We start from the raw sequence: 27759 nt of genomic DNA on the forward strand, positions 1-27759 counted from the left end.
AAAATAGGAAGTTTAAGTTGGAAGTTTGGCCGGGGAGTTGACTTTTTGATATCAGGGTCGGAATCCAGTTCTGAAAATTTTTATAGGTCCGTTATGTTATTTATGACTTGTGTGCAAAATTTGAGGTTAATCAGACTTGATTTGATAGGTTTCGGCGTCGAATGTAGAAGTTGAAATTTCTTAGTTTCATTAAGCTTGAATTGGCGTATGATTCGTGGTTTTAGCGGTGTTTGATGTGATTTGAGGTTTCGACTAAGTCCGTAATATGTTTTGACACTTGTTGGTATGTTCGGACGGGGTCCCGAGTGGCTCAGGTGAGTTTCAGGGTGGTTTCGGACCATTTCTATGCCATTTTTATGTCACGCCCCAATTTTCCCTTCGTTTGGGTATCGTGATGGCACCTAGTCTTAGGGACTAGGTAAGCCTAACATTAATTGAAACAGCAACATTATTTAAATAGAATCTCTTACAATTCCCAAAACCGATAGTACAAGTCATAAGATGTACAAAGTGTTTGCTAGAAAACCTCTAAATACAACTGTTCAAAAATAGGAATAAATAGTGCAAAACGAAAACTTGAAGGTGACTCCAAAGCCTGCGAACGCAGCAAAAGGTTTACCTCGAGTCTCCACAGCAACAGTCCACAAAGCTAGCTAACGAACAAGTACCTGGATTTGCACAAAAATATGCAGAAGTGTAGAATGAGCATACCACAGCGGTGCCCAGTAAATATCAAGACTAATCTCGGTGGAGTAGGAACGAGGAACAGTCAAGATACCCACTGGTCTAATAAACTGAACTGGAATAAGTATATGAACAACAGAAGTATGATATCTACATAAAGACTATGCAATATTGCTCACAATACAGGAATGGAAATAAGGAAGGAAACAACAAGTATCAACGGAATATCATGAAAATGACACAGACAAAGTGAATGGAACACAACCTAAATCTGAAATCACAAATACAGCAAGGACAAGTAATAACTCAGCGACTACAACCGCTTTTACATCAGGTTTTAGTCAACAACTCTACGAGGTACCGAACCTCAGACAAATCACAACTCACGGGTCTCAATACCTGAACCCTAACACTTGGCATCTTGTGCCTTCATAACGCCTCATAACCGCACCGATGACTCACGTGCCAATAGAGTCATTCTCACATAGAAGGCAAGTAAACAAGGGTGAGCATCTATGCTCAACAATGTCAAGAACACCTCTTATCCGATAAGAGTTCTTAACTATGTGTATGCTTGTGCAAGTGTCCTACCATAGTCCATATCAGCAAATAAGCATAAGGAAAAATAACGGACAACACGTAAAATATTTTCTCACAGCTTTCACAAGATAAAGCTCATACAGGTACGTATACCCCTACACAAATATCAACAACAAGAATGCCCCCATGCCACAAATCATCACATTTCAATCCCTCACACAGTCCACCTTGTCTCGCCACGTGTGCAGTAATAAAGTAAGTACTCGCCTTGCTCGCCATACGTGCATAACAATGTTCTCATCTTATCTCGCCACATGCCCAATCTATATATATATATATCCCGCCTTGTCACGCCGCATGTGCAAATATCCAAAGTAAAAATAGCACGGTAGAAATCTCGTGCAACCCCATAACAACAACCGCACGGCAGAATCCTCGTGCATCATAATAATAACAACCGCACGGCAGAAACTTCGTGCTTTACCACAACAAGTACAACAACAGCAATGACAATAATATGAAGTACGACAAGTAAATAAACTCAAGAACTTTAAATCACAAAGAAACAGTAGAACCAATTCACAAGGAATAACCATAGTAAAGAATGCTAGGCGAAAAGAGAACAACCCAACAAGGAAAAACTAATATGTAGCAACTATCCCACAATATACATTTCAACAGCAGGGAAGCTAACACGGGTCAAATAATTCCAAATAAAACAAGTCGACTAAGATATATGATATCTAAACTTCTTTTAAGGTTGAGGAAATTGCGAAGGATATTCAACAATTCAGTTATGGATAAGCAGAGAAAAAACAATCATAACCTCAATTAAGACTGAACAATTATAGGATGAGATAATAAAAATTCCAAATAGAGATAAACAGTTATGAAACGATAGCATGACAATAGAGCAGGTAAAATCTTCAGTTAAGTCAAATAAGAATCAAATAGGCAATAAAAGTGAATCGTGAAGCAATTAATTCTAATTGAAGTATGTAGAGGTGAAACTAGTAAATAGGAACTTAAATCATATCAAGAACAACTTCATACTCGGTGAATATATGGACCTAAGAATCCTAAAAGGCCAACTTTTCACAAATAAGTCCGAGCACGCACTCGTCACCTCACGTACATGGACTACAATCAACATAGAAGACTCAAATCCGAAGGGAAAAATCTCCCACACGAGGTTAGGCAAGATACTTACCTCGAACCAAGCTCAATCAATCGGTCACAATGCCTTTCCCACGAATATCCGACTCCGAATGGCCCAAATCTAGCCAAACACAATTGCATATCATGAATACAACCATAATAAACTCATCTAATCAATGAAATCAATATTTTAACAAAAATTTCGAAATTCGCCCTAAAAAGTTGACTCGGGCCCACGTCTCGGAATCGGGTAAAAATCACAAAATACGAACACCCATTCACTCACGAGTTCACTCGTACCAAAATTATCCAAATCCGATGTTTAAATCCCAATCAAAACTCAGAAATCTTAGTTGAAGAACTTCTTCCCATTTTTCCTAAATTTTCAATCCAAACCCGAAATTGAATGAAAAAAACAACTATAGATTAATGAAATACAACCAAAAATGAGTTAGAAATCGTTACCCCAAATCTCTCTCTGAAAATCCCTCGAACAATCACCAATTCCCGAGCTCCCAAGTCCAAAAATGAAGAAATGAATCAAACCCTCGATTTGGCCCCTTTTCTGCCAGTTAAACCGCATTTGCGTACCTGCCTTCGCACATGTGTCACCGCACCTGCGGAATTCCAATCGCATGTGTGTATTCCACTCAAATCTCAGCGTTCGCTTCTGCGGTCTAAGGGTCGCACCTGTGTGTGCGCACCTGCGGACCCATGTCTGCTTCTGCGGTCCTTCGCCGCTCCGGCGATTGCTCCATCGCATCTGCGGGCATAGCAGATGCGGAATTTACCTCGCACCTGCTACCCCTGGCACTCCTCCACTTTTCCGCTTCTGCGCTTGCCTCTCCGCACGTGCGATCCCGCACCTGCGGTCTCTCCGCCGCAGGTGCAAAAATACCAGATGCCTGAAGACTTCCGCAGCAACATAAATCCAACTTTTGATCTGTTAAGTACCCGAAACTCACCTGAGGCCCCCGTGATCTCAAACAAACATACCAATCAATCCTAAAATACCATACAAACTTATTCGAGCCCTCAAATCACATCAACTAATGCTAAAATCACGAATCACCCTCCAACTCAAACTTAAAGAACTTGAACCTTCAAATTCCTGCAACCGATGCCGAAACCTATCAAACTACGTCCGAATGATCTCAAATTTTACACACAACTCATATTCAATATTATGGACCTACTCCAACTTCCTGAATCAGAATCTGACCCCGATATCAAAATTTCCACTACCGGTCCAAATCTCCAAAAATTCGACTTTCGCCATTTCGAGCCTAAATAAGTTAGGGACCTCAAATTCACATTCTGGACACCCTTCGAAGTCCAAAATCACCCAACGGAGCTAACGGAACCAACAAAACTTCATTCCGGAGTCGTCTTCACACAGTTCTGACTACGGTCAAAATCCTAAGACTTAAACTTTCGTTTTAGGGACTAAGTATCCCAATCACTCTGAATCATCCGGTAACTGAATTCAACAATGCACGCAAGTCAATACACATAATACGAAGCTGCTCAGGGCTTTATTCTGCCAAACAGGACTTAAATTCTCAAAACGATTGGCCGAGTCGTTGTATTTTAGTTGCTGGTTTTTGGCCACAAAGGTATGCATCGCGATCGCGAACAAACAGTCGTGATCGCGAAGAGCAACTTTGCTATTTGGACACTGTGAATCGCGATCGCGGAAGCCTTTTTGTGATCGCGTAGAGGAAAATCCTATTTCACTGACCCGACTTTGGAAGCTTATATCTCGCAATCTATAAGGAATTTGGAGATGATACAGAATTGAAAGTTGTAGCCTTTTGTGTTTAGTTTTCAGAAAATTAAACCATTTGATATTTGCGGTTGTGTACAAAAAAGTTATGGTTGATATACTATTGGCTGTCTGGGAAGAGTTTGGAAATCGCTAAGAAGACATTTATGTTGCACAGGGCTAATTTAGGCAGCTTATATCTCGCAATCTACAAGGAGATGGTAGATGAGCAAAACATGAAAGTTGTAGCCCTTGGTGTCTAGTTTGCAGATAGTTAAACCATTTGCAATTTGGAGTTTTGTACAAAAATTTATGACTATTAAATTAGAGGTTGTTTGGAAGAGCTGGGCACTTGTTCTTCGCGATCGCCAAGCATTTTCCGCGATCGCGAAGAGTAAATACCTGGTTAACTTCAAAAAAGTAAGTATCTTGCCTAACCTTGAGTGGGGGAATTACCCCTTAGGCATTGAGTCTTATGTGGAAATTGTGTAATTAAAATCATGTACGCGAGGTGACGACTACGTACTTGGTTTATATGGGCAAATTATATTGGTTGAAATTCCTAGACGCCCTTATGTATTAAATTGGAAAATTGTTGGAACATAGTAAATCCTTTATTTGTCATGCATAAATCCTTGTTTGTTGAATTTATTTTTATATGATAATTTGGTGTGATTGCCACTTTGATTTTTATGTGAATCCCGTATTTTTGTTGAGTTGATATTTCCTAGAGATAATTTCATTATGGATTATTCAATTGAAAATAATTTATTATGTAAGTTTAAAAGGAGGCATTAATCTATTTGCCAAAAATTTGGATTAAAGAAGGCGTTGTTCCTTTATGAATTGCTTTCCAGTTCATGTTGTTGCAATTGGTATTGAGTTATAAAGGTCGTAAATGATATTTGAGGCAAAGTGTTAAATTGTGAAATATTATTTTGTTGAGTTGTTCCCTCCCGAACATATTTGTTAAGATTTCGTGCACATTATGGTCGAGCCATGGGCTTCTTATTGTGGAAGATGATGTATTGTTGATTTCTGTGGCAAGTTGTAATATTTGAGCACTTGTTGTGATATTGGCACATGATATTGTTGGGAGGATTGTTCGGGTGTTTGTACGAGGTTTCTGTCGTGCTATTATTACTATTGATATATGCACATGCGGCGTGACAAGGCGGGCTATATATGTGGGTTTGCACATGCGGCGAGACAAGGTGAGAATATTATTATGCGCGTGCGGCGAGACAAAACGGGCATTTACTTTATTATTGCGCATGTGGCGAGACAAGGTGGGCTATGTCGGGAATTGAATTGTGATGACTTGTGATAGCCTGGGGGCATTGTTGTTGTTGCATATTTACTTTGGGACTACGAGGCGGTACCTCGGGAGATCCCTTTGTCTTGCATATTTACTTTTGGGACTACGAGACGGTATCTCGAGAGTGCCCTTTTGTTGACATCTCTCTATGGTTGCACTTGCCTTTGGTTATTTTGTATTTCCGTGATAGGAAAATCCGTGTGAGCTGCCGTGATATATTATTTGATTTTATTATGTGTTTGTATTCCTTGTTGTATTGTGTTGGCTTGGCCTTTTTAGTACGAGACTCTGAAGATTTATATTCCTGGTTTTTACCGATTTTTGATGACTGAGTTATTTTAAATATAAGAAGTTACTATTATTTTTTGAATTAATAAGTTTTACAACTGAAGCAATAGATTAGTTGATGTTTTATTTAAATTGAAATGTCATTTTTCTTCACTCCAACTATTTCTAAAATAAACTCCTTTCTTTATTGAATTCTTACTCGGTTTAAAAATGATAACCTTACTTTATTGAAAATAAATTAATCGTGCGGATTTTATGTATAGACATATTTGACACGAGAGTTATCTATGCAGTTGTGATAGAGACATGGGCACGAGGTGCCGTGGAAATATGAAAGTAGGCTGAGACCCATATTTTTATGATTATGAGATGAGGTGTCACAAGATGACTTTTATTTGAAATGATTATATTGAAACAATATCTATTTGAAGGAATTATATTAGAAAGAGATTTATTTGAAAGAATGTTATTCTGAAGAGTATTATTTGAGAAGCATATAGGCGAAAGATTTATATTTGAAGGACTTGATTTAATTGGTTATACTTGTATTTATTATTTGTTGAGCAATATTTATTGTGTTCTTGTTGCCCTGCTGTGTATATCACTGGTTGATTATTGTTGCCATCATTGTTATTTTTTTCTATTATTTTTGTATACTATATTGCACAGTTTATTAGACTAGTGAGTGTCTTAATTGTACCTCGTTAATACTCCACTGAGGTTAGTCTTGATACTTACTGGGTACCAACTATGGTGTACTCATACTACACTTATGTATATTTTTGTGCAGAGCCAGGTATTGGAGATATCAGACTCGGACAGAGTTAGTGCGTTGATCACAAGGATTCAAGGTAGAGCTGCTCGGTCGTCGCAGTCCCTTGGAGTCTTTTCATTTTATTGTACTGTCAACTCTTATTCGAACAGTATTGTATATTCGATCTTTGAGATCATTGTATGTATTCAGTTAGAGTTCGTGACTCAGTATTACCAGTCTTGGGAATGTGCTATAATTATTTTCGCTAAAAACAATAGCTTGAGTTGTAATTGTAATCGGCTTACCTAGTCTTAGAGACTAAGTGCCATCAAAACGCCTGTGGTGAGATTTTGGGTCGTGACAGTCATGAGGACGACCATGGTTTAAGGTTTGCTTGACAGGACTGTGGCTTGACAGGGCTGGTGTCTCAGTAAAATTTTATCTTGGAGTTCTATTGAAGCGATCCGATATTATACTTGTTATCAGAGCCATGTGAAAAAATAGAAAATAGGTGTTAAGTTAAACTTCCACGACCCCAAATTCTCTCTGTAAGATGTCGTGATGGCACCTAATCTCTAAGACTAGGTAACCCTATCAATGCGGGATAACAATAGAAATCTGAAATAAATAAATTTGCAATTCACATAATTACAACTCCCAAAATCCGGTAGAAATAAGTCACAAGCTTCTAAGAATCTATCTTCAATGCCTTTATACAACAAGGTCTAAAGAAAATAAGGAAACAACATAATAAGGATAGAAGGGGACTCCCGAGTCTACAGACGCTGGCAAATATACCACAAAGTCTCCTCGTACGGCTAATTCACTAATGCGTTGTAACGATCCAACCGGTCATTTTGGGCTTTAGCGTGCCGCTCAGTAGTTTGAGGCCATGAGCAACTTCACTTCAGGTATTATGACTTGTACGCGTGGTCGGAATTGAAATTTCGGAAGTTTAGAGTTGATTTGAAAAGAAAATTCTCATTTCGGAAGCTTTAAGTTGGAAGAATTGACTAAGGTTGGATTTTTGAGTAAACGATCTCGGAATCGGGATTTGAAGGTTCCAACATGTTCGTATGATTAATTAGGACTTGGGCGTATGTCCGGATTGGGTTTTAGATGCCCGGGTGCGTTTCGGTTCTTATTATGGAAGTTAGCATTTTGGAAGAATTTCATAAATTTGGGTTGAAGTGCATTTCGACGTTAACGATGTTCGTTTGGAATTCTGACTCCTAGAATAGCTCTTTATGGTGATTACGGTATTGGGAGCATGTCCAAAAGTGGATTTAGAGGTCTGTAGGTCATTTTGGAGTCATTTGGCTAAATTTAGAAATTTGGAGGTTTTTGAGAAGTTTGACCGGAAGTGAACTTTTTGATATCAGAGTTGGAATCCGATTCCAAAAGTTGGAGTAGGTCCATAATGTCAAATGTGACTTGTGTGCAAAATTTGAGGTCAATCAGACATTATTTGATAGGTTTCGGCATCGAATGTAGAAGTTTGAAACTCTAAAGTTCATTAAGCTTGGAATGCGGTACGATTCATGCATTCGACGTTGTTTGAAGTGATTTGAAGGCAGGACAAAGTTTGTAACATGTTTTGGGACGTGTTGGTATATTTGGTTGAGGTCCCGAGGGCCTCGGGTGGATTCCGTGTGGTTAACGGATCAAAATTGGAATTTGAAGAAGAGTTGAGGCAGCTGATATCTCGTGTACCCGCACTTGCGAGGTTTTGACCACATGTGCGGAGGGCGCAGAAGCGACATTAGAGTCGCAGGTGCGAAGCAGGATGTCTAGGTGAAGCACCCAGGTGGGAGCTTTTGGCCGCATCTGCGCAAGCGTAGAAGCGGAAAGTGCCTCGCAGAAGCAGAAGCAGAAACAGAAAGTTTCTCGCACCTGCGAAGCTGCAGGTGCGACTACTTGACTGCAGGTGCGAGGTCTTGGCTGGGCAGTGAGGACCGCATGAGGGGAATTTGGACTGCACCTGCGGAGCCGCATGAGTGGCTATTGGACCGCAGGTGCAAAGGTCGGGCTGGGCAGAATGCTTTTAAGCGGGGGTTTTGGCAATTTATCTCCCATTTTCATTTGGTTTGTGTTATTTTGAAGAGCTTCAAGGGGCGATATTCAGCAAGCAACCCAAGGTAAGTTATTCCCACTTATTATAAGTTAAATACATGGGTTGTATAAGGATTTAAACATAGAAATTAGTATAAATTACGTGGTTTTGGTAGAAGACCTAGAATTTGGTGTTTTTGGATTTTTGACCAAGAATTTGGGCATGGAATTGGGAATAAACTATATATTTAAGTTCGTGAGGTTATGGGTAAAGTTATCTTCAAAAATCTTTGGAATTCGGGCACGTGGGCCCGAGGGTTGCTTTATCAATTTTTCGAACGGAGTTAGAAATTGTTATAAATTGATTAATTATGAGTATTAGAGCATATTTTGATTGGGTTGCAACTTATTTGACTAGTTTCGGAGCGACAGGCGTCAGTTTGAGGTGTTAGAAAAGCTTTGGAGACGGTTATGGAATTTCGGAGCGAGGTAAGTCTCCTTACTAACCTTGTAAGAGGGAATTAACCCCATAGGTGAACTAAATTATTGTGTGCTTCTATTTGTGGGGGCTACGTACGCACGAGGTGACAAGAGTCCGTATGTAGCTACTAGCTATGCCTACGTCCGGGTAGTTGTAGGCTCACATCATGCCTTGTTGATATTGTTATTGATTTATGTTTATTGTTTGCCTTGAGAGAGAGCGAGATTTAGTCTGCTTATTAAATGTTGTTGAAAGGAGTTGAAATTGAAGAACTTAAGTTTTAAAAGGTTTCATTTGAACTTCGAAATTTCGAAAAGAATTGAGGAATATCATAAAAGCTGAAGAAATCTATGTGTAACCGCGTCGCATGTATGTTTCGCGAGCGGGGTAATTTCCTTAAAAAGTTTCAAGTTGAATTTTCATTATTTTAAAAAAGGAATCAAGAAAGAGATATGATTTAAATGTTAAACTTATATTTGGCCGCGTCGCAGGTATGATTCGTGAGCGGGGTATTTCCTTAAATTTATATTTGACCGCGTCGCACGTATGATTCGCGAGCGGGGACCGCGTCACATGTATGATTCGCAAGCGGGAAAATTTATAGATGCATCTATGGTTCGCGCCATTCGACCCTCTGGCAGTGCACAGTTTAAATATTATGTTGGATTGGGTCGTACGACCTCAGCATGATTTGCGCATGACTTAATTGATTGTTTTGGGAATTACAGATAATTGATATGGCCTCATTGGCCGGAGATTTAAATTATTGAAAGACGAGAATAAATTTGGAAACCCCCTATTAACAAGAGAATTATTTATCTGCTTCATGTTATTGAGTTTACAGTTTCCTTATAAAATTCATAATTTATCATATCATTGGTATATTGATTATAGCCCATAGTAAGTGTCCGAGTCGACCCCTCGCCACTACTTCTTCGAGGTTAGGCGGGATACTTACTGGGTCCGCGTTGATTTACGTACTCATGCTACATTTGCTGCACATTTTTGTGCAGGTACACATATGTTTAGTGGCCTTGTGGGCGCAGAGGCGCGATTATGTCGGGAATTTAGGTGAGCTGCATTCTATACGACGTTTCGCAGCCAACAGAGTCTCCTTCAGAGTACTTACATTTTTCCTATCCAGTTGTATTCTGGACAGCTGTTGTATTTTATTTTACATTCTTAGTAAATGCTTATGCACTTGTGGCACTAGTTTTTGGGATGATTAGGGGTTGTATTGTATTGGAAATTCTTTTAAAGATATTATTACATATTTTGTAAACTCCATCTTCTGCAATTTAATTGAGGGGAATAACTATGAATTCAAAATATTAAAATGAGAATTTACTAATTATTGGTGTTGGCTTGCCTGACAGTAGTGCCCGGCGCCATCACGACCTTTCAAGGATTTTGGGTCGTGACAACATGGTATCAGAGCACTAGGTTCACTTAGGTCTCACGAGTCATGAACAAGTCTAGTAGAGTCTTGCGGATGAGTACGGAGATGTCTGTACTTATCTTCGAGAGGCTACAAGGATGTTAGGAGAACTTCCCTTCTTGATTCCTCATCTTGTGATTTGATTCCTTTGAAGATTATGCCTTTATTTCCTTTCCATTCAATCTTATGCGACGTGAAACACTTGTTATCGATCAGGAATTGAGGAATTGTAATGGTACAACAGATGTGGTGCAGGATGTTCCTCCCTGCGTAGTTGATTAGGGTATTGTCGTCGCCTTGTGGAAGGATGCTCTTTCGTTTCAGCTCAGTAGCTGTACTTCTGGGAGCTTTGGGACTATGCACAGGTTGCTATGATACTCATAAGTTGTAATCGCATGGTATTGATGTGATGGTAGGATGCTTGCCTATGTGTCAGGGCAGTGAATGACTTGGAAGGAGGTTTACTCAGTGCATGGTTACGAGATCCAATATCTCATTCCCGGCGGAGGAAAACCAATTGGCCTATGAATGTCCAGATTTGGGTTGATGGAGTAATGAGGCTTGATATTTTCAAGCGTAGTAGAGTTTTCAAACTGTGAAATGGTGCTTAAGATGCGGTTGTCAGAGATAACGGAGTGTAGCGGTTTCGAAATCGAATTGGTACTTCTAGTATTGATGGCTGAAGGAAGATGATCTTCGGAAAGGTTAAAGTCAGTAGCGATCGATGGGTTCAAGTGCTACAGAGGTAGATTTTGATTTAAGGAAAAAACTGGGCAGTGAAGGATGAGGAAGAACGTGTGGGAAGTGTCTTGTCGCGGTTAAGTTTCCAGAAGGCCAAGTGTGAGAAGCAGGAATCGGGTAGTTGCTTAAGGGAGAGTGGTAGAGTAGCATATGGGTCCGTAATGTCAATGTGACTTGTGTGCAAAATTTGAGGTCAATCAGACGTGATTTCATAGGTTTTGGCATCGAATGTAGAAGTTTGAAATTCTAAAGTTCATTAAGCTTGGAATGGGTGCGATTCATGAATTCAAGGTTGTTTGATGTGATTTGAAGGCTCGACTAAGTTTGTAATGTGTTTTGGGATGTCTTGGTATATTTGGTTGAGGTCCCGAGGGCCTCGGCTGGATTCCGGGTGGTTAACGGATCGAATTTGGAATTTGAAGAAGAGTTGAGGCAGCTGATATATGTTGTACCCGCACCTGTAAGGTTTTGACCGCAGGTGCGAAGGGCGCAGAAGCGACATTAGAGTCACAGGGACAGAGTAGGCTGGCCAGGTGAAGGACCGTAGGGGCAGAGCTTTTGGCCGCATCTGCACAAGCATAGAAGCGGAAAGTGCCTCGCATAAGCGGAAGGTTTTTCACACCTGCGAAGCCGCAGGTGCGGCTACTTGACCGCAAGTGCGAGGTCTTGGCTGGGCAGTGAGGACCGTAGGAACGGAATTTGGACCGCACCTACGGAGCCGCAGGAGCAGCTATTAGACCGTAGGTGCGAAGGTCGGGCTGGGCAGAATGCTTTTAAGCGGGGGTTTAGGCAATTTGTCTCCCATTTTTAATCTGGTTTGGGAGATTTTGAAGAGCTTCAAGGGGAGATATTCAGCAAGCAACTCAAGGTAAGTGATTGCTACTTATTATAAGTTAAATACATGGGTTGTATAAGGATTTAAACACTGAAATTAGTATAAATTGTGGGGTTTTGGTAGAAGACCTAGAATTTGATATTTTTGGATTTTTGGCCACGAATATGGGCATGGAATTGTGAATAAACTATATATTTGAGTTCATGAGGTTATGGGTAAAGTTATCTTCAAAAAATTTCGGAATCCGGGCACGTGGGCCCGAGGGTTGCTTTATCGATTATTCGAGTGGTGAAATGTTGAGGGTGAAATGTTGTACTCAACTCCACCCGAGTACCTAAATCTCATTATACGGCTCTCCAGAACCATGATAAAACTGCGTACCCCGATCAGAGATGATAGATACCGGTACGCCATGAAGCCTGACAATCTCGCAAATGTAAACGTTAGGCAACTGCTCTGAAGAGTAAGTAGTAAGCACATGAATGAAATGAGCTGACTTGGTCAATCTATCCACAATCACCCAAACTGCACCGAACTTCCTCTGAGTCTGTGGGAGCCCAACAACAAAATCCATAGTGATCCGCTCCCATATCCATTTTGGGATCTCTAACTTCTGAAGTAATTCACCCAGTCGCTGATGCTCATACTTCACCTGCTGATAATTTAGGCACCTCGCTATATATTCCTCTATGTCTTTCTTCATCCGCCTCCACCAATAGTGTTGTCTCAAGTCCTGATACATCTTCGCGGCACCTGGATGAATGGAGTACCGCGAACTGTGAGCCTCCTGGAGAATTAACTCATGCAAACCATCTACATTGGGCACACATAACCTACCATGCATCTGTAATACACTATCATCCCCAATAGTGACTTCCTTGGCATCACCGTGCTGAACCATGTCCTTAAGGACAAGCATATGGGGATCATCATACCGACACTCACTGATACAATCATAAAGAGAAGACTAAGAAACTGCACAAGCCAAAACTCAGCTCGGCTTGGAAATATCCAATCTGACAAACTGATTGGCCAAGGCCTGAACATCCAAGGCTAAAGGCCTCTCTGCTATTGGTAGATATGCTAAGCTGCCCAAACTCTCCGCCTTGTGACTCAAGGCGGAGGCCACCACATTGGAATTCCCGGGATGATAGAGAATAGTGATATCATAATCCTTAAGCAACTCCAACCACCTTCGCTGCCGCAAGTTAAGATCCTTCTATTTAAACAAATGTTGTAGACTCTAGTGATCGGTGTAGACCTCACAATGGACACTGTACAAATAATGCCGCCAAATCATCAAGGCATGAACAATAGCTGCTAACTCAAGGTCGTGGACCGGATAATTCTTCTCATGTACCTTTAACTGGCTGGAGGCATAGGCAATCACCCTACCGTCTTACATCAACATTGCCCTGAGACCAATACGTGGCGCATCACAATATATAGTATAAGACCCTGAACCTGTAGGAAACATCAATATTGGGGTTGTAGTCAAAGTTGTCTTGAGCTTTTGAAAGCACTCCTCACATTCCTTGGTCCACCTGAACGGAGCACCCTTCTGGGTAAATTTAGTCATAGGTGCAACAATAGAAGAGAAACCATCTACAAATCATTGATAATACCCTGCCAAGCCAAGGAAACTCCGGATCTCCGTAGCTGAGGACGGTCTGGACCAACTCTGCACTACCTCAATATTCTTTGGATCTACCTTGATCCCCTCGCACGAAACTATATGACCCAAAAATCCCACTAAATCAAGCCAGAATTCACACTTTGAAAATTTTGCATATAACTTCATTTCTCTCAAAGACTGAAGCATAGTCCTCAGGTGTTGATCATGATCTTCCTGGCTCTGGGAGTAGACCAAAATGTCGTCAATAAACACAATGATGAATGAGTCAAGATAGGGCTGAAATACACTATTCATCAAATGCATAAATATTGCTGGGGCGTTGGTCAGCCCAAATGACATTAGAAGGAACTCATAATGATCATACCGAGTCCTGAAAGCAGTCTTCTGGATATCTAGCTACCGAATCTTCAACTGATGATAGCTTGAACGCAAGTCAATCTTAGAGAATACTATGGCAGCCTGAAGCTGATTAAATAGGTCATTAATACGTGGCAATGGATACATGTTCTTCACTGTAACCTTGTTCAACTGGCAGTAATCAATACATATCAGCATAGAACCATCATTTTTCTTCACAAATAAGACAGGAGCACCCCAAGACCACACACTGGGCCAAATGAAGCCCTTATCAAGCAACTCTTGCAATTGTTCCTTTAACTCTTTCAACTCAGGTGGGGTCATACGAAAAGGTGGAACGAAGATGGGATGAGTGCCCAGTAACAAATCAATATCAAAGTCAATATCATTGTCGGGTGGCATACCTGGAAGATCCGCTGGAAATACATCAGGAAAATCCCTTACTACAGGAACTGACTCCACGGTAGGAGTATCAACACTAACATCTCTCACATAGGCCAGATACGCATCACACCCTTTCTCAACCATTCGTTGAGCCTTAAGAAATGAAAAACCCCTGCTAGGAACATAATCTAAGGTACCTCTCCACTCTAGCCGCGGTAGACTTGGCAAAGCCAACGTCACCATCTTGGCGTAATAATCAAGGATAGCATGATAGGGTGACAACCAGTCCATGCTAAAAATAATATCGAAATCCACCATATTGAGCAATGATAAATCAGCTCTAGTCTCAAAACCACTTATAACAATCGAACATGACTGATACACGCGGTCAATAATAATAGAATCACCCACGGGTGTAGATACATAAACAGAAGAACTCAAATAATCACGGGATACGCCCAAATACGGGGCAAAATAAAATGACACATAAAAATAAGTGAAGCCTAGATCAAATAAGACTGATGCATCCCTATGACAGACCGGAACAATACTTGTGATAACAGAATCGGATGTAATTTCCTCCATCCTAGCAGGAAGGACATAATATCTGGCATGTCCTCCCCCTCTAGGGCGACCTCTACTTGTCCGACCTCCACCTCTAGCTGGTTGTACAGGTGGGGTTTTAACTGGTGCAGTGATCATGGCCTGAGAAGCCTGAGGGCCCTGTGGAATGGGTAGGGCCTAAGAAATCTGTAGAGATGCACCTCTCCTAAGTCTGTGGAAATCCCTCTTGATATGACGAGTGTCACCACACTCATAATAAGCCCTCGGAGGACGTGGCTGCTGGGACTGGCTCGGGCCTGATCAACTAGACTGGCCACTAAAAGCACCCCGTACAGGAGGTACAGTAGACACTGGCGGTGCATAATATGGAACTTGAGGTCTTGGAGTAGTCGGAATACCATTGGAATCTAGAAGTGCTAAATGAATAGGACGGCTTGCATAGCCTTTACCATGATGGGCTGCAACTGGGGCACGAGAACTGTTACACGTGCCAGAATCTCAGGGTCTCTTAGCTTCCCTCTCTTCTCTCTCCCGGATCCGCATACCCTCCAATATCCTAGCAATTGACACCACTTGTTAGTATGCAATGTCCATCTCCAGCTCTCGGGCCAAATTGAATCTAATACTATGGTGGAGCCCCTCAATAAATCGACGGACATGCTATCTGACAGTAGCAACTAGAGCTGGTGCATGCCTAGCTAAATCACCTAATCGGACTGCATACTATGATACTGTCATAGAGCCCTGGAGCAACTGCTCAAATTCGGCGCGCCATGCATCTCTAAGTCTCTGAGGAACATACTCCTTCAAGAACATATCTGAAAAATGAGTCCAAGTGAGTGAAGCTGCCTCAGCCGGACTATCCAACTCGTATGTTCGCCACCACTAGTAGGCTGCTCCTCTAAGCTAGAATATCGTGAAAGAAACCCCAGTAGAATCCACAATACCTATAGTACGGAGGATGCGGTGACATTTCGCAAGAAAACCCTGAGCATTCTTTGAATCCAAACTGCCGAAAGTGGGAGGGTGGTACTTCTTGTACCTCTCGAGCCTGAGCTGCTCCCCTTCTGAAACTGCTGCCCTAACCTTAGGCCGAGCTGGGACAACTGGTTGTACTGGTATAACCTCTGGAGCATGGTCAACCTGGGCCCGTGGCTCTAGGGTATGGGCGGCGGGAGTCTGTACTCCTCCCCCAGCCTGAGATGTGGCAGGAGCAAGTGGAATTAACCCTGCGTGAGCTACAGTGCCAAACATGCTCAAAAACTAGGCAAGAGTCTTTTGAAGTGCAGGAGTAGTAACAGGTATCTCAGGTGCCTACTCTCCAACTGGAGCTACTGGTGGCTCCTCTGTAGCAGCGCGTGGAGGTGCTCTGGCTGCATCACGTGGTCCTCCTCAGCCTCTTCCTCGGCCCGGCCTCTTGCGGCTCCAATATGGGGCGCGGGTGTCTGATCATCGGATCCAATTATGCATGTCCTCACCATCTGTGAGAGAATAGAAAGATAATGGTTTAGAATTTCGAAGTCAACACATGTGCACGATAAGGAATCAAAGAAGTGAAAATTTTCTAACAGCTCCATAGCCTCCCAAAGATTAGTACAGACGTCTCCGTACCGATCTGTGAGACTCTACTAAACCTGTTTGTGACTCATAATACTTATGAACCTAGAGCTCTAATACCAACTTGTCACGAACCCAATTCACCATCCGTATGATGTCGTGATGGCACCTAGTCTCTACGACTAGATAAGCCTAACAATTTGCGGAATAACATAATAATAAATTGAACTCTAATCTCAACACATGATACATAGATAGAAACTGTGATTTAATAATTACAACTCCCAAAACCCGGTAGGAATAAGTCACAAGCTTCTAAGGGAAATACTAAGTATCTCTATACATCAGAGTTTAAGAAAATCAAGAAAACAACATAATAAGGATAGAGGGGGACTCCGAGATCTGCGGACGCTGGCAGATGTACCTTGAAGTCTCCGCGTATAGACTAGCTCACAATACCTAGTCTGGTAGGAAGTATCTGGATCTGCACAGAAATATGTGCAGAAGCGTAGTATGAGTACACCATAGTGGTACCCAGCAAGTGCGAAGTCTAACCTCTGTAGAGAAATGACGAGGTCAGGTTAGGGCCCTACTGAAAATAATAAAAGACAGGACGAACAATTTAACAATATAATAATAATAATAATAATAATAATAATAATAATAATAATAATAATAATAAAAACAATGGAAGTGAATCAAGTAAGGAGTATGTCACAATTTAACTACACAAAATAAGGGCAAATAATACCTCACGGAAGGAAAACAGGAATTTACATATTTAAGGAAAACACAAAATAACCAAAGGCAAGTACACGAATGAGAAAATATCAACAAGGGCAGTCCCGAGGTACCGTATCGTAGTCCCAAGTCATAAATATATTCACAATAATTCTTTTCCATATATTACCGTCACATTTAATTTTAAAGAAATCATTTTTCCCCAAGCATCCCGCGTTTTAGCCACCCTTATCACACCGCGTGACTTCTAGTAGTTTCCCTACTAGCCACGTGTATCAAGCCACCCTTATCTCAGCGCATGCATTTCAACACCCAGACCTTATACCACCGCATGCGTATCAATGTCACAATATATCACAATTTGCACCTCGAGTGACCAAGTATTTCAACTTGCCAAAATAATTCAACAATAACATTATTTTCCACAATAAAGAGCTCACGACTAAATCACAATAAATACAAAAAACTCAACACAATATTCGGGAGTAATTAACTCAACAAAATAATATTTCATAAATTTAACACTTTGCCTCAATACCAAATTTTTAATGTCAAATACTTCATATTAATAAATAATTAAATTAAGAAATTCAACCTTCAAATAATGAGCACAGAATAAAAGAAACAAAGTTCTAACTAAACAAGTAAAGCAATTAGCAGAAAGGTAAGCAGATTTAAAATATAAGAATAGACCAATGATGATGAATATAACAAGATAAAATAATTTAATTAATATGTGACAGAGTCCTACACAATTTAAAGATATAATATTTCACATTTAGCACGTGTACACACTCGTCACCTCGCATACACGGCTTTCAACACATCACAATTATTATATCAATACCAATCTAAGGGAAATTTCCCCCACACCAGGTTAGACAAGTCACTTACCTCGAACCGGTTAATTCCTTAATCTGCTATGCCTTTACCTCGCGAATTGGCCTCCGAAAGCCTCGTATCTAGTCACAATTAATTCAATTTAATCAATACAAATTATTGAAATTAATTCCATATGAAAATACTAATTTTCCAACAAAATCCAAAATTTACCTCAAAAATCACTTGTGGGGCCCACGTCTCGGAACCCGATAAAAGTTACAAAATATGAACGCCCAATCAACCATGAGTCCAACCATACCATAATTACTAAATTCCGATAACAATTCGGCCCTCGAATCTTCAAATTTAACCAAGAGGATTTTCAAAGTTTTCCAACTTAAATCATCAATTAAATGCTAAAAACAACCATAGATTGAGGTAATTTGACCAAAATTGAGTTAGGAACACTTATCCCGTTGTTTTCCTTGAAACTCTCCCGAAAATCGCCTCTTCCCGAGCTCTAAATTGGTAAAAATCCCATTTTCAAAACATAAACATTCTGCCTAGTGATTTCTTCTATGCGATCGCGGACCAACTCATGCGATCGCGAAGCACAAATTTTCACTACCCAAAAATAACCCTACACGATCGCGGATCTATCCACGCGATCGTGAAGCACAGTCTCCGCAAGCCTATGTGATCGCGGACTTATTCACGTGATCGCGAAGCATTAAGCGCGTGACCCATCTCATTCCTCCTTTCCTCTTCGCGAACGCGGCCTAGCCCACGCTTTCGCAATGCACAGTTTCCCTAAGCTATGCGATCGCAGCCCCTGCAAGCGAACGCGTAGAGCAAATTCCTCCACTGCCCAATTAAGCCTATGCGATCGCGGACCTCTCCACGCGATCGCGTATAAGGAAACCAGATCAGAGACACCAGAAAAATTCAGCAAAAACACTAAATCCAAAATTAATCTGTTAACTATCTGGAACTCACCCGAGGCCCCCGGGACCTCGACTAAATATACCAACAAGTCCTAAAACATCATACGAACTTAGTCGAAACCTCAAATCACATCAAACAATGCTAAAAACATGAATCATACCCCAATTCAAGCTTAATGAAACTAAGAAATTCTAACTTCTACATTCGATGCCGAAACATATCAAATCAAGTCCGATTGACCTCAAATTTTGCACATAAGTCATAAATGACATAACGGACCTATTCAAATTTTCAGAATCGGATTCCGACCCCGATATCAAAAAGTCAACTTTCCGGTCAAACTTCCAAACTTAAGTTTTTATTTTAGCCATTTCAAGCCTAATTGAACTACGAACTTTCAAATAATTTTTCGGACACGCTCTTAAGTGAAAAATTATTATACGGAGCTATTGAAATCATCAAAACTCTATTATGGGGTCATTTACATATAAGTCAATATCAAATCAACCTTGTGAACTTAAATTTTCATCCTTGAGACAAACTGTCTCAATTCATTTCAAAATCTCATCGGACCCGAATCGACTACCCCGGCAAGTCACATAACAGCTTTAAAGTATAAAATGAGCAGTAAATGGGGGAACAGGACTAAAACTCCTAAAACGACCGACCGGGTCGTTATAATGAACTAGTCCTGACATCCACAGCCTCAGCTGAGATTCAGCACTTTTACCCAGCCAATACAAAGAGAGTTTATAATTTCCCTTAAATTATAATAAAAAGGATTTAGCTTGAGATGAATGGGGGCTCAGTATATTCAAGGAAAGGGAATACACCCATCCTGAGCAAAAACTCCCTATAAAATTTAATTATTGTGATTATGTTGAGGGCTTTAATAAAGTCTTATTATATGAGAATGCTAATAAAAATCACTCTTGGTTCATAAAACTCTGTTCCAATATGTATGAACAACAGATCCCAAATTGGTTCTGTAACTAGTGGATATTATATGGTCCATCATTGGTAATTCTTCTAGAACAATTTAAGAGTTTATATACTCAATAGGTAGATATATTTCCAAAAATTATTGATATGCAAAAACAAGATATTTTTAAAAAAAATATGGGTGCCATATAATTTTTAATAGAATTCTCTATCCCTTGGATAATGAAATGGGATGTTCAAATCAGTTATACGACAGAAGGTTTCTCGTGCCTAAACAAAATCTTTTTTATGAAATTTTGGAGTAAGTTACATCAAAAAAACCAGCAGGGAAAATTACATGGTCAGGAGATTTTTGATAATATCCAAAAGAAAATTGATGAGTATAATAATAAAGAAAAAGTTGATGACACAACGTTGGAGGAATTAAGACCTTTCAAGCAACTAACCAGATGTCTTCAAATGAAGAAAGGTGTTATGACCAAATCAGAAATTCTAGCTTCATACATGAAAGAAGTAAAGAAAGATTTAATAAAAAATCTGGAAATAAAGATACCAGATAATATATCAATGGCTTCAACAGGCCACACTATAGAAGATGACACAGTCATAGCAGGAGAATCTCAAGAGGTTGAAGATAATGTAGAAGTAGACCTCGTTAGTATAGAAAGATTTTTGCAATAATTCAAAGAAATCAAGGAAGAATCTTCCGTCAAAAACAATAAAGGAAAACATAAAGCTTGAAAGAGACCCTGAAGGCCCCACCATTGAATAATTGGGGTAACAAATACGAATAACTTTAATAAAGTAATAGACTCGGGAATCTACTTTTATAACATTTTTTTCTCTTTTAACTTTTTGACTTTTAGGTTTTAGCTTTTTATCTTGCCAGCCACGATGTAATTATTGTGTCGGCCATTTTACTGTTTAGTTTTTGTTTGTTTTAGAGACAGATCCATTATATAAGGATCTCAATTTTTAGTTTAAAGGCAGGCTTCGGCTAATAGCTCTCACCTCTCTCTAAGAAATCTCATATCTCTCTAGAATCTCATCTTTTGTAAATCTCCCTTTGTCGCAATTTTATATTTTGAATAAAAATCAGAAAAGGCTACTTGGCCACAATCTCGGCAGTCTCAGGTATTTAATTTAATTTGTTTCTTATAATTCAGATATTCATTTAGCCTAAATGATAGGCTAAATAATGTTGTGTTGAATTTATGCATACTAGTCTATTCTTAAAACATGTTTTGTTGCTAGTATTATACTGTATCACCCGATGGTTCTGAGGTTGAGACTGTAGAGTCCAGGCAGTAAACCTTGGTTATGGCAACATAACCGGTGGTCCTTAAAACTCGTATTAGCCATGTGGGCGTTGAGAGTGCCATGAAGAGGACCGTGGTTTAAGGTTTGTTTGACAGGACTGTGGCTTGACAGGCTGGTGTCTCGGTAAAATTTTATCATGTAGTTCTATTGAAGCGATCTAGAATTCTACTTGATTTAGTACATTATAATTAATAATATGTATTTTATGTAACTTAGTATATATTTCAGTACGGTATCGATATTTCAGTATTGTTTTTTTCATACCAAATAACATACCTAATACCAAATTTTGTTAAAATCTTAAACCAGCTACCATAATAAATAATCTCTCATTTTCAATTTAGATGAGATAGTTTGACTCGATACGGAGTTTTTAAAAAAAGACTTTTAAAACTTGTGGTTTTAAAAGCTTAAAGGGTAAAAGTTTTGTGGGGTGATGACATTTGTGTGGTTATAAAAACTTCTCATTAATGGTAAAATAGGTAAAATGAAGAGTTTAAAGTTGAATTATTTTCAATTATAAAAATGTGTCATTTTTTTGGAACGAACTAATAATGAAAGTGTGTCATCTAAATTGAAACAGAGGGAGTACCAAAATATCAAATACCAAATTTTTCGATTTTGATACGATAATTCGGTATTTACTAAATTATACACGTCTCTATTTGTACTTGTACGATCTCAATGTGATAATACACTGGCAAATTGAGAAAGGGAAGAAAACGATCTGCTGTCTGCATTCTAAGAAAAGGGAAGTACGCACTACCATCGGAGAATTGAGCCTGGAACTTAGCTATACTCATTAGTCATTACGTAGAGACTTTCATTATTAGCATGCTTTTAAAAATATATCACGGATGCTTAGCATGAGCTAATGATTAAGAAGTAGTAGCAGTAAAATATTTATACATCTAGCAATTTCGTTTCAATTCAAATATGAAATAATATATATCCAACGTGAATCAAGCTCTTGTAAATAGAAACGGTCGTAGCATATTTAATATATTTCCTATTTTTCCGTTGTGAACCATTCTTCCATAACATATTTAAATGGTAATATCTTCCTTCTTCTTTTTTTTTTGTTGAAAACCAATCCATTCCATAATGACTTTTTTCTTTCCATACATAGACTCTTTTATACAATGTAATCCTAGCAAAATTATACTTATTATGTATAAAATCTGCTATTTTTTCTATTTTATGTAGGATATATTATACTATTTATAAATTTATTTATTTACCATATAAATCATGTATATCCAAAAAGTAAAATACATATATTTGGTGATAAATAATGTATATATGTGATATATATACATTATAATTCATGTATTTTAAAAGACAAACCATGTATATACATGTAGATATATTTAGTATAATAGTCATACATAAACAGTTTATGTGACATATTTTGTTTCTATATTAATACCAAATTTATATTAATAATATACAAGGATAAATAAACCATTAAAAATGGAAAACAGTACCAACTATATTATACCAAGTATATATGTAATATGCATATAGAAATATTATACCAAGTATATATATGATAGTACATATATATAATTCGAATGTTATAATTGTATATCCGTACATTATACCTTTAATAGCAAAATGATGATCAGGAAAATTGTAAGGAAAAAGTAAAATGATGTTCTTTTTCGAAGAACGAGAAGAATAAAACTGAGATACCATTCATAATTTGGCTGAGTAAAATTATAAAAATAATGCTCTTTGATGTTCTAGTGACTCACTTGACTTCTTACAGGTCATAGAAAAATGAGAAGTGAAGGAATAAGACTAACATATTTAGAAAGATAATCACAAGATACATGGAAGATAAAGACGCAACACATCGGAAAAATAGGGTGGCGGCCACGAGATAGCTATTAGATCCCTTATTTAATTAAACCTTCAAATTAGTTGGAAGATAAAACTAATCAAAACTATCGTCTTGTTTACCCTTAAAATCGGATAACAATTAAATTTGTAAGTAGTTTTAAGGATATGTGATTTCACTTGGCACAAACTGAGAAATATGAAAATTGAAGTTAGAAATTAACTGTAAAATAAAGCAAACAGATATATCATACATCTTTGACTCTTGAGCTAGGTTTCCCTCGCACCAACTAAGTGTATTATTGAAGAGTAAGAACTGAACTACTGAATAAGAGAGCTTAAGAGAGAAAACGTGATATATCGCTTTGTTATACGTGAATCTGTGCTTACAAAATGATTGGAACCTCCTTTATATAGTAGAGGAGTTCTACATATGGTATAATTCTAAATACAGAAGAAAATCTCATAGTTTGGCTAATCAACCGGTCTTGACTTGATACATGTCGAGATCACCGCCAGAATCCTCGCCCGGTCACGGATTCCTAGGCTTTCTGTTATTCGACTTAGTATGCTTCCTTCGATCTCGCTAGATCTCTATCCTTCTCGGTCTCGAACTTAGCTGTTCTCGATCTCGATCGATCCCTGAATCACGAGTTAGGCAATATTTATTCATGTAACGATCCAATATAACTTGGGATTGAACCTCGGTCTGCCACCCCGGCCTCGATTAACTATATAAAATCGGGACCGTATACAGATATTCCCCTCGTTTTTTGGAGAGTAATGACAAGAAACGATTTTTTTGGAGAGTAATGACAAAAAACGATTTTAGCCTTCGATCATGACGTAACCGTCATGACATAAGCAGCAGAAGTGACTGAAACGTCTCGTCGGTATAGTTTCCCAGGTATTTAATGTGCGTCAGTCGACGGTCGGCCACTACCAGTTTTGAATCGTCGTTGTGAAACCGATAAATATCTCCCTTCTTCATTATTTCAAACTTTACTTTCAAATCTTTTTCATTCCAATCTCCATAGTTCTTTGCCTTCTTCAAAGCTTCCTATCTTCAAATCTTTGAGTTTCTTTGCTTGTTCTTCCTAAAACACCAAATACTTCAGTCTGCAATCTTCTTTGCCCACAAAAACGGAATGGCCAAAACATCTAAAATTGTTCCGCAGGAAGAGGTTGCTTCTTCATCACGGCCGGCCGGCGAGAAACTAATGGTGGAGTCACGCCCTGAAGAACCTATTCCCGGGGGGTGTGTCATAGATTCCGACTTTAAGGTCGAGAAACCCGCATCGGTTCCTAGTCGATGAGAGCCGATATCGAGATATATATGCTCGATACTCAAAAGCCTCCTCGACCAGGTGAAGAAAGATTGCAACTGGGAAAACAAAAAGGTTGTGATACCGGCACCAGAAGAAGAGATCACCACCCACGTGGAAGGGTTCCTGAGTGTTTACACTTATCCTTTCACGTTCGGTCCCCTCGATCCGATCATCGTAGACTTCTACAAGAAATACCAGGTGACCCTAGGCCAAATTCACCCCTCTTTCTGGAGGATCGTAATACTGCTCTGTTTCTTCATGAGCAAAATCGACGGGCTTCCCTTCACCCTTGTCCAGCTCATAAGATTATATAGCCCTCGACTCTATCGAGGTGGGACGATAAGGCTTCAATGTCGGGCCATCAATGCTTTTATCTCGGGTATAGATGAAGACAAAGATCGGGGCTGGATGGTTCATTTCGTTCGGGTGAAGACCACAGACCTAATCCCGGCTGAGAACATGCCATTTCCTGAGAAATGGAATATGAAACGTAAGTACGATTCCGTATTTAATTTCTGTTCGTTGTTTTTACTTCTTCATCCTTTCTTATCAGTGTTTTTCTCGATGCAGTCGTTGCTTGATCTCGGGTATGGTTCCCCACCTCGAGAACTGGTTTAGGAGCCTGATTTCGATGTCAAAATATGCCGAGCGCGCATGGCGCAATTTGTCAAAGGGCCGGTGGGAGGCTCGTACTCATGGTAAGATTTCTTCCTGACTTACCGATTTGCCTATCGTTCAAGCATCTTTTCACACATGAGTTTACTTACTTTCTCCTTTTGTAGGTCTCAGAAAGGAAGCGACTATGAGACCCCCGTCCGGTGATGAAGAAGTTTCACCATCTATCTCGAAACCAGCGAAGGATAATAAGAGGAAAATGGCCCCAAACTCCGAGGGTCAAAACCCCAAGAAGAGAACAGCCCGTAAACCCAAGGGGAACACAATCCCACTAACTATGGAGTCATTCCAAAGACTAAGGGAAGAAGAAGAAGAAGAAGAAGAAGAATAAAAAGAAGAAGAGAAAGAAGATGATTTCGGGCTGGTGGCCAGTGCGTGAGCTAGCACCGAGATTCGGAGAACTTCGGAACTGGTGGAAGTTGGTACTGCTCCGTCTAGGCTTGATGAGGTCGAGAAGGAGACTTCGGCCCAAGTCCCAGAGCCGAGAGGACTGAATATGCTTTATCTGGGGGCAAAGAGAACGTTTGAAGAGGCGATGGACGCCGGTGCAGAAACCGGGCTTGAGGCTCCCCAAGATACCCACATGGGGCAATACAGATCGGGGATTCCACCTCGTTTCCTTCATTTTTCGAGTCGATGATACGCGACACTCAGGCCGTGGGGACTTGTCACGGGGAGGGATCCCACGGAGAGGAAGATCCTTTTTCATGGTTATTTTGTTGGGGTAGAATATGTCACTGGTCTGAGAGACTTGGAGGCTCCGAAAAAGAGCTCGGGTGAGGCTTCCTCGAGTTTTAAACTGACCAATCAGTTTTCGGACCCTAGTGTCGATCCTGGGCGTAAGAGACAATCATTATCACGGTCCCGGAGGATGCCCAGGTTCTTGCTTCCCTCATAGGGGTAGCTAACTACCTTCGATGTTTGGTCACGAAATAAGACCAAGCCCATATGGACGAGGTGGGAGCGCCATGTCTTTTCAACGAAGCCCAATAGGCCCTAAACCGGGTAAGTTCATATTTTCTTTATCAGTTTTCATACTTGTATTTTTCTCCCCTTGTATAATTTATTCTTTCTATTTTTGTAGGCTTTAGTGCTTCATCACGAGGCTTTCTTCAGATCCCGAGGGGAGCTGAGCCAGTATGAAGCCAAAATCTGAGGGCTTACTGAGGAGAGAGATGCCTTCAAGTTTCTCAGTGAGCATAGATAAGGGAAGCAAAAGGACTTCGGGCTGAGCTAGAAGTAGCTCAGAAAGAACAAGTTAATCTGGCCGAGCAGGTAAAAAGAATCTTTGAAGTTAATGACATTGACTCGGGAGTGGTGGCTAACAGTTTGGTCCCACAGGTCCAGCGAAAACTCGATGTGATCGGGCAGCTTTGTGAGGAAGTGGACACAGTGAAAGCGAAGGCCGAGACGTGGAAGAAGAACATGGACCGCCTTACCTCAGAAAAATAGGCTGCCCGAGTTCAACTAGCCTCAGTTGAGACCCAACTCCGAAGCTTGAAAGAGAAGGCCTTGGTGCAAGCCAAGATAATTGAGGAGTTTCAGTCTCGGTTGGGTTCAGCAACTTCCGATCGAGAGAGACTGGCCACAGAACTTGCAGCGGCCAAATTGGAGGTCAAAATGGCCAAGGCTAATGCTAATGCAATGATGGTCGTCTACCGGTCCGACGCTGAAGCTGCCCAGGTTCGAGCAAAGGAGGTTGTCGAAGCTGCTCAGGCTCGAGCAAACTGGGTTGCCGAGCATGCTAAATACCAGTCTCAAAGGGAGACTCTCGAGGAGATCCATGCTCGTGGCTTCGATTTTATAGCCGAGATCAAGAATGCTAAGGAGCTTGAAGTTGAAGCTAGAGTGTTGGCTTTTCCTGATGATGATTCTGGGAGTATGAGCGGATCTGAAAGCGAAGAAGGCCTTGAGGGTGAAGATGCTGCTCTCGGAGAAGACTAAGTCCTTTAGGATTAGTATTTTTTGTATTTCTTTTATGACAATTTCGGTCTTTTGTAAAGAAATTTGATCGGGTCATGCTGCCCTTGTAAATGATTTTTGACATATATATAAAAAAACTTTTTTCCTTTCTGCCTTATAAAATTATGAAGTTGTATTCTAAGGTCTAAAGTTTAGACAATTTGACTGAACCCAAACTAGTATAGCCCTTAGGCTTTACGATCGAGTGAGTGCTTGCTCGAACTCAAAGTAAGATAACCCATAGGTTTTTTATTTGAGCGAGGATGGTCTCTCGAACTCAAAGCAAAAAAAAAACTTAGGCTTTTGTAAAAAGATTGTTTATGGCTTTCTCTCCTTTTCGGCTTGAAAAAGTTTTTTATCATTTGTATTTGTAAAACTTGTAATGCCTTAGCATGAAATAAGGAATTGTTCGAGAGTTCGAACAACTTTGTACTCATTAGAGTTTTCGAGAGTGTGAAATTGTAAAGTAGAAAACATTTTCTAAGGCATGAGATATCGGTGAAGAAAAATACTTCTCTTTATAAATGAATATACATGCGTACTTGTTTTGTGCCAGGGCTCGAGCAAACTACGCGGGCACGGTTCTTTTGATCGTTTGGCCCTTACAAATTTTTCCTATCAAGACCCTGC

At 39.9% G+C, this 27759-nt stretch overlaps 1 protein-coding gene across 1 annotated transcript; it reads right to left on the reverse strand.

Annotated features, from left to right (window-relative positions):
- Nucleotides 1-14086: 14086 nt before the first annotated feature.
- On the reverse strand, nt 14087-16249 carry LOC138901845 (uncharacterized). The gene is made up of 5 exons (XM_070189641.1): nt 15943-16249; nt 15720-15813; nt 15329-15473; nt 14972-15154; nt 14087-14218 (listed from the first exon to the last, which is right to left on the reverse strand). Exons 1-5 carry the CDS (start codon nt 16247-16249, stop codon nt 14087-14089), a joined length of 861 nt encoding a protein of 286 aa, XP_070045742.1.
- Nucleotides 16250-27759: the final 11510 nt, after the last annotated feature.

The sequence above is a fragment of the Nicotiana tomentosiformis genome, chromosome 11 (assembly GCF_000390325.3).
Source record: "Nicotiana tomentosiformis chromosome 11, ASM39032v3, whole genome shotgun sequence".
NCBI lineage: Eukaryota > Viridiplantae > Streptophyta > Magnoliopsida > Solanales > Solanaceae > Nicotiana > Nicotiana tomentosiformis.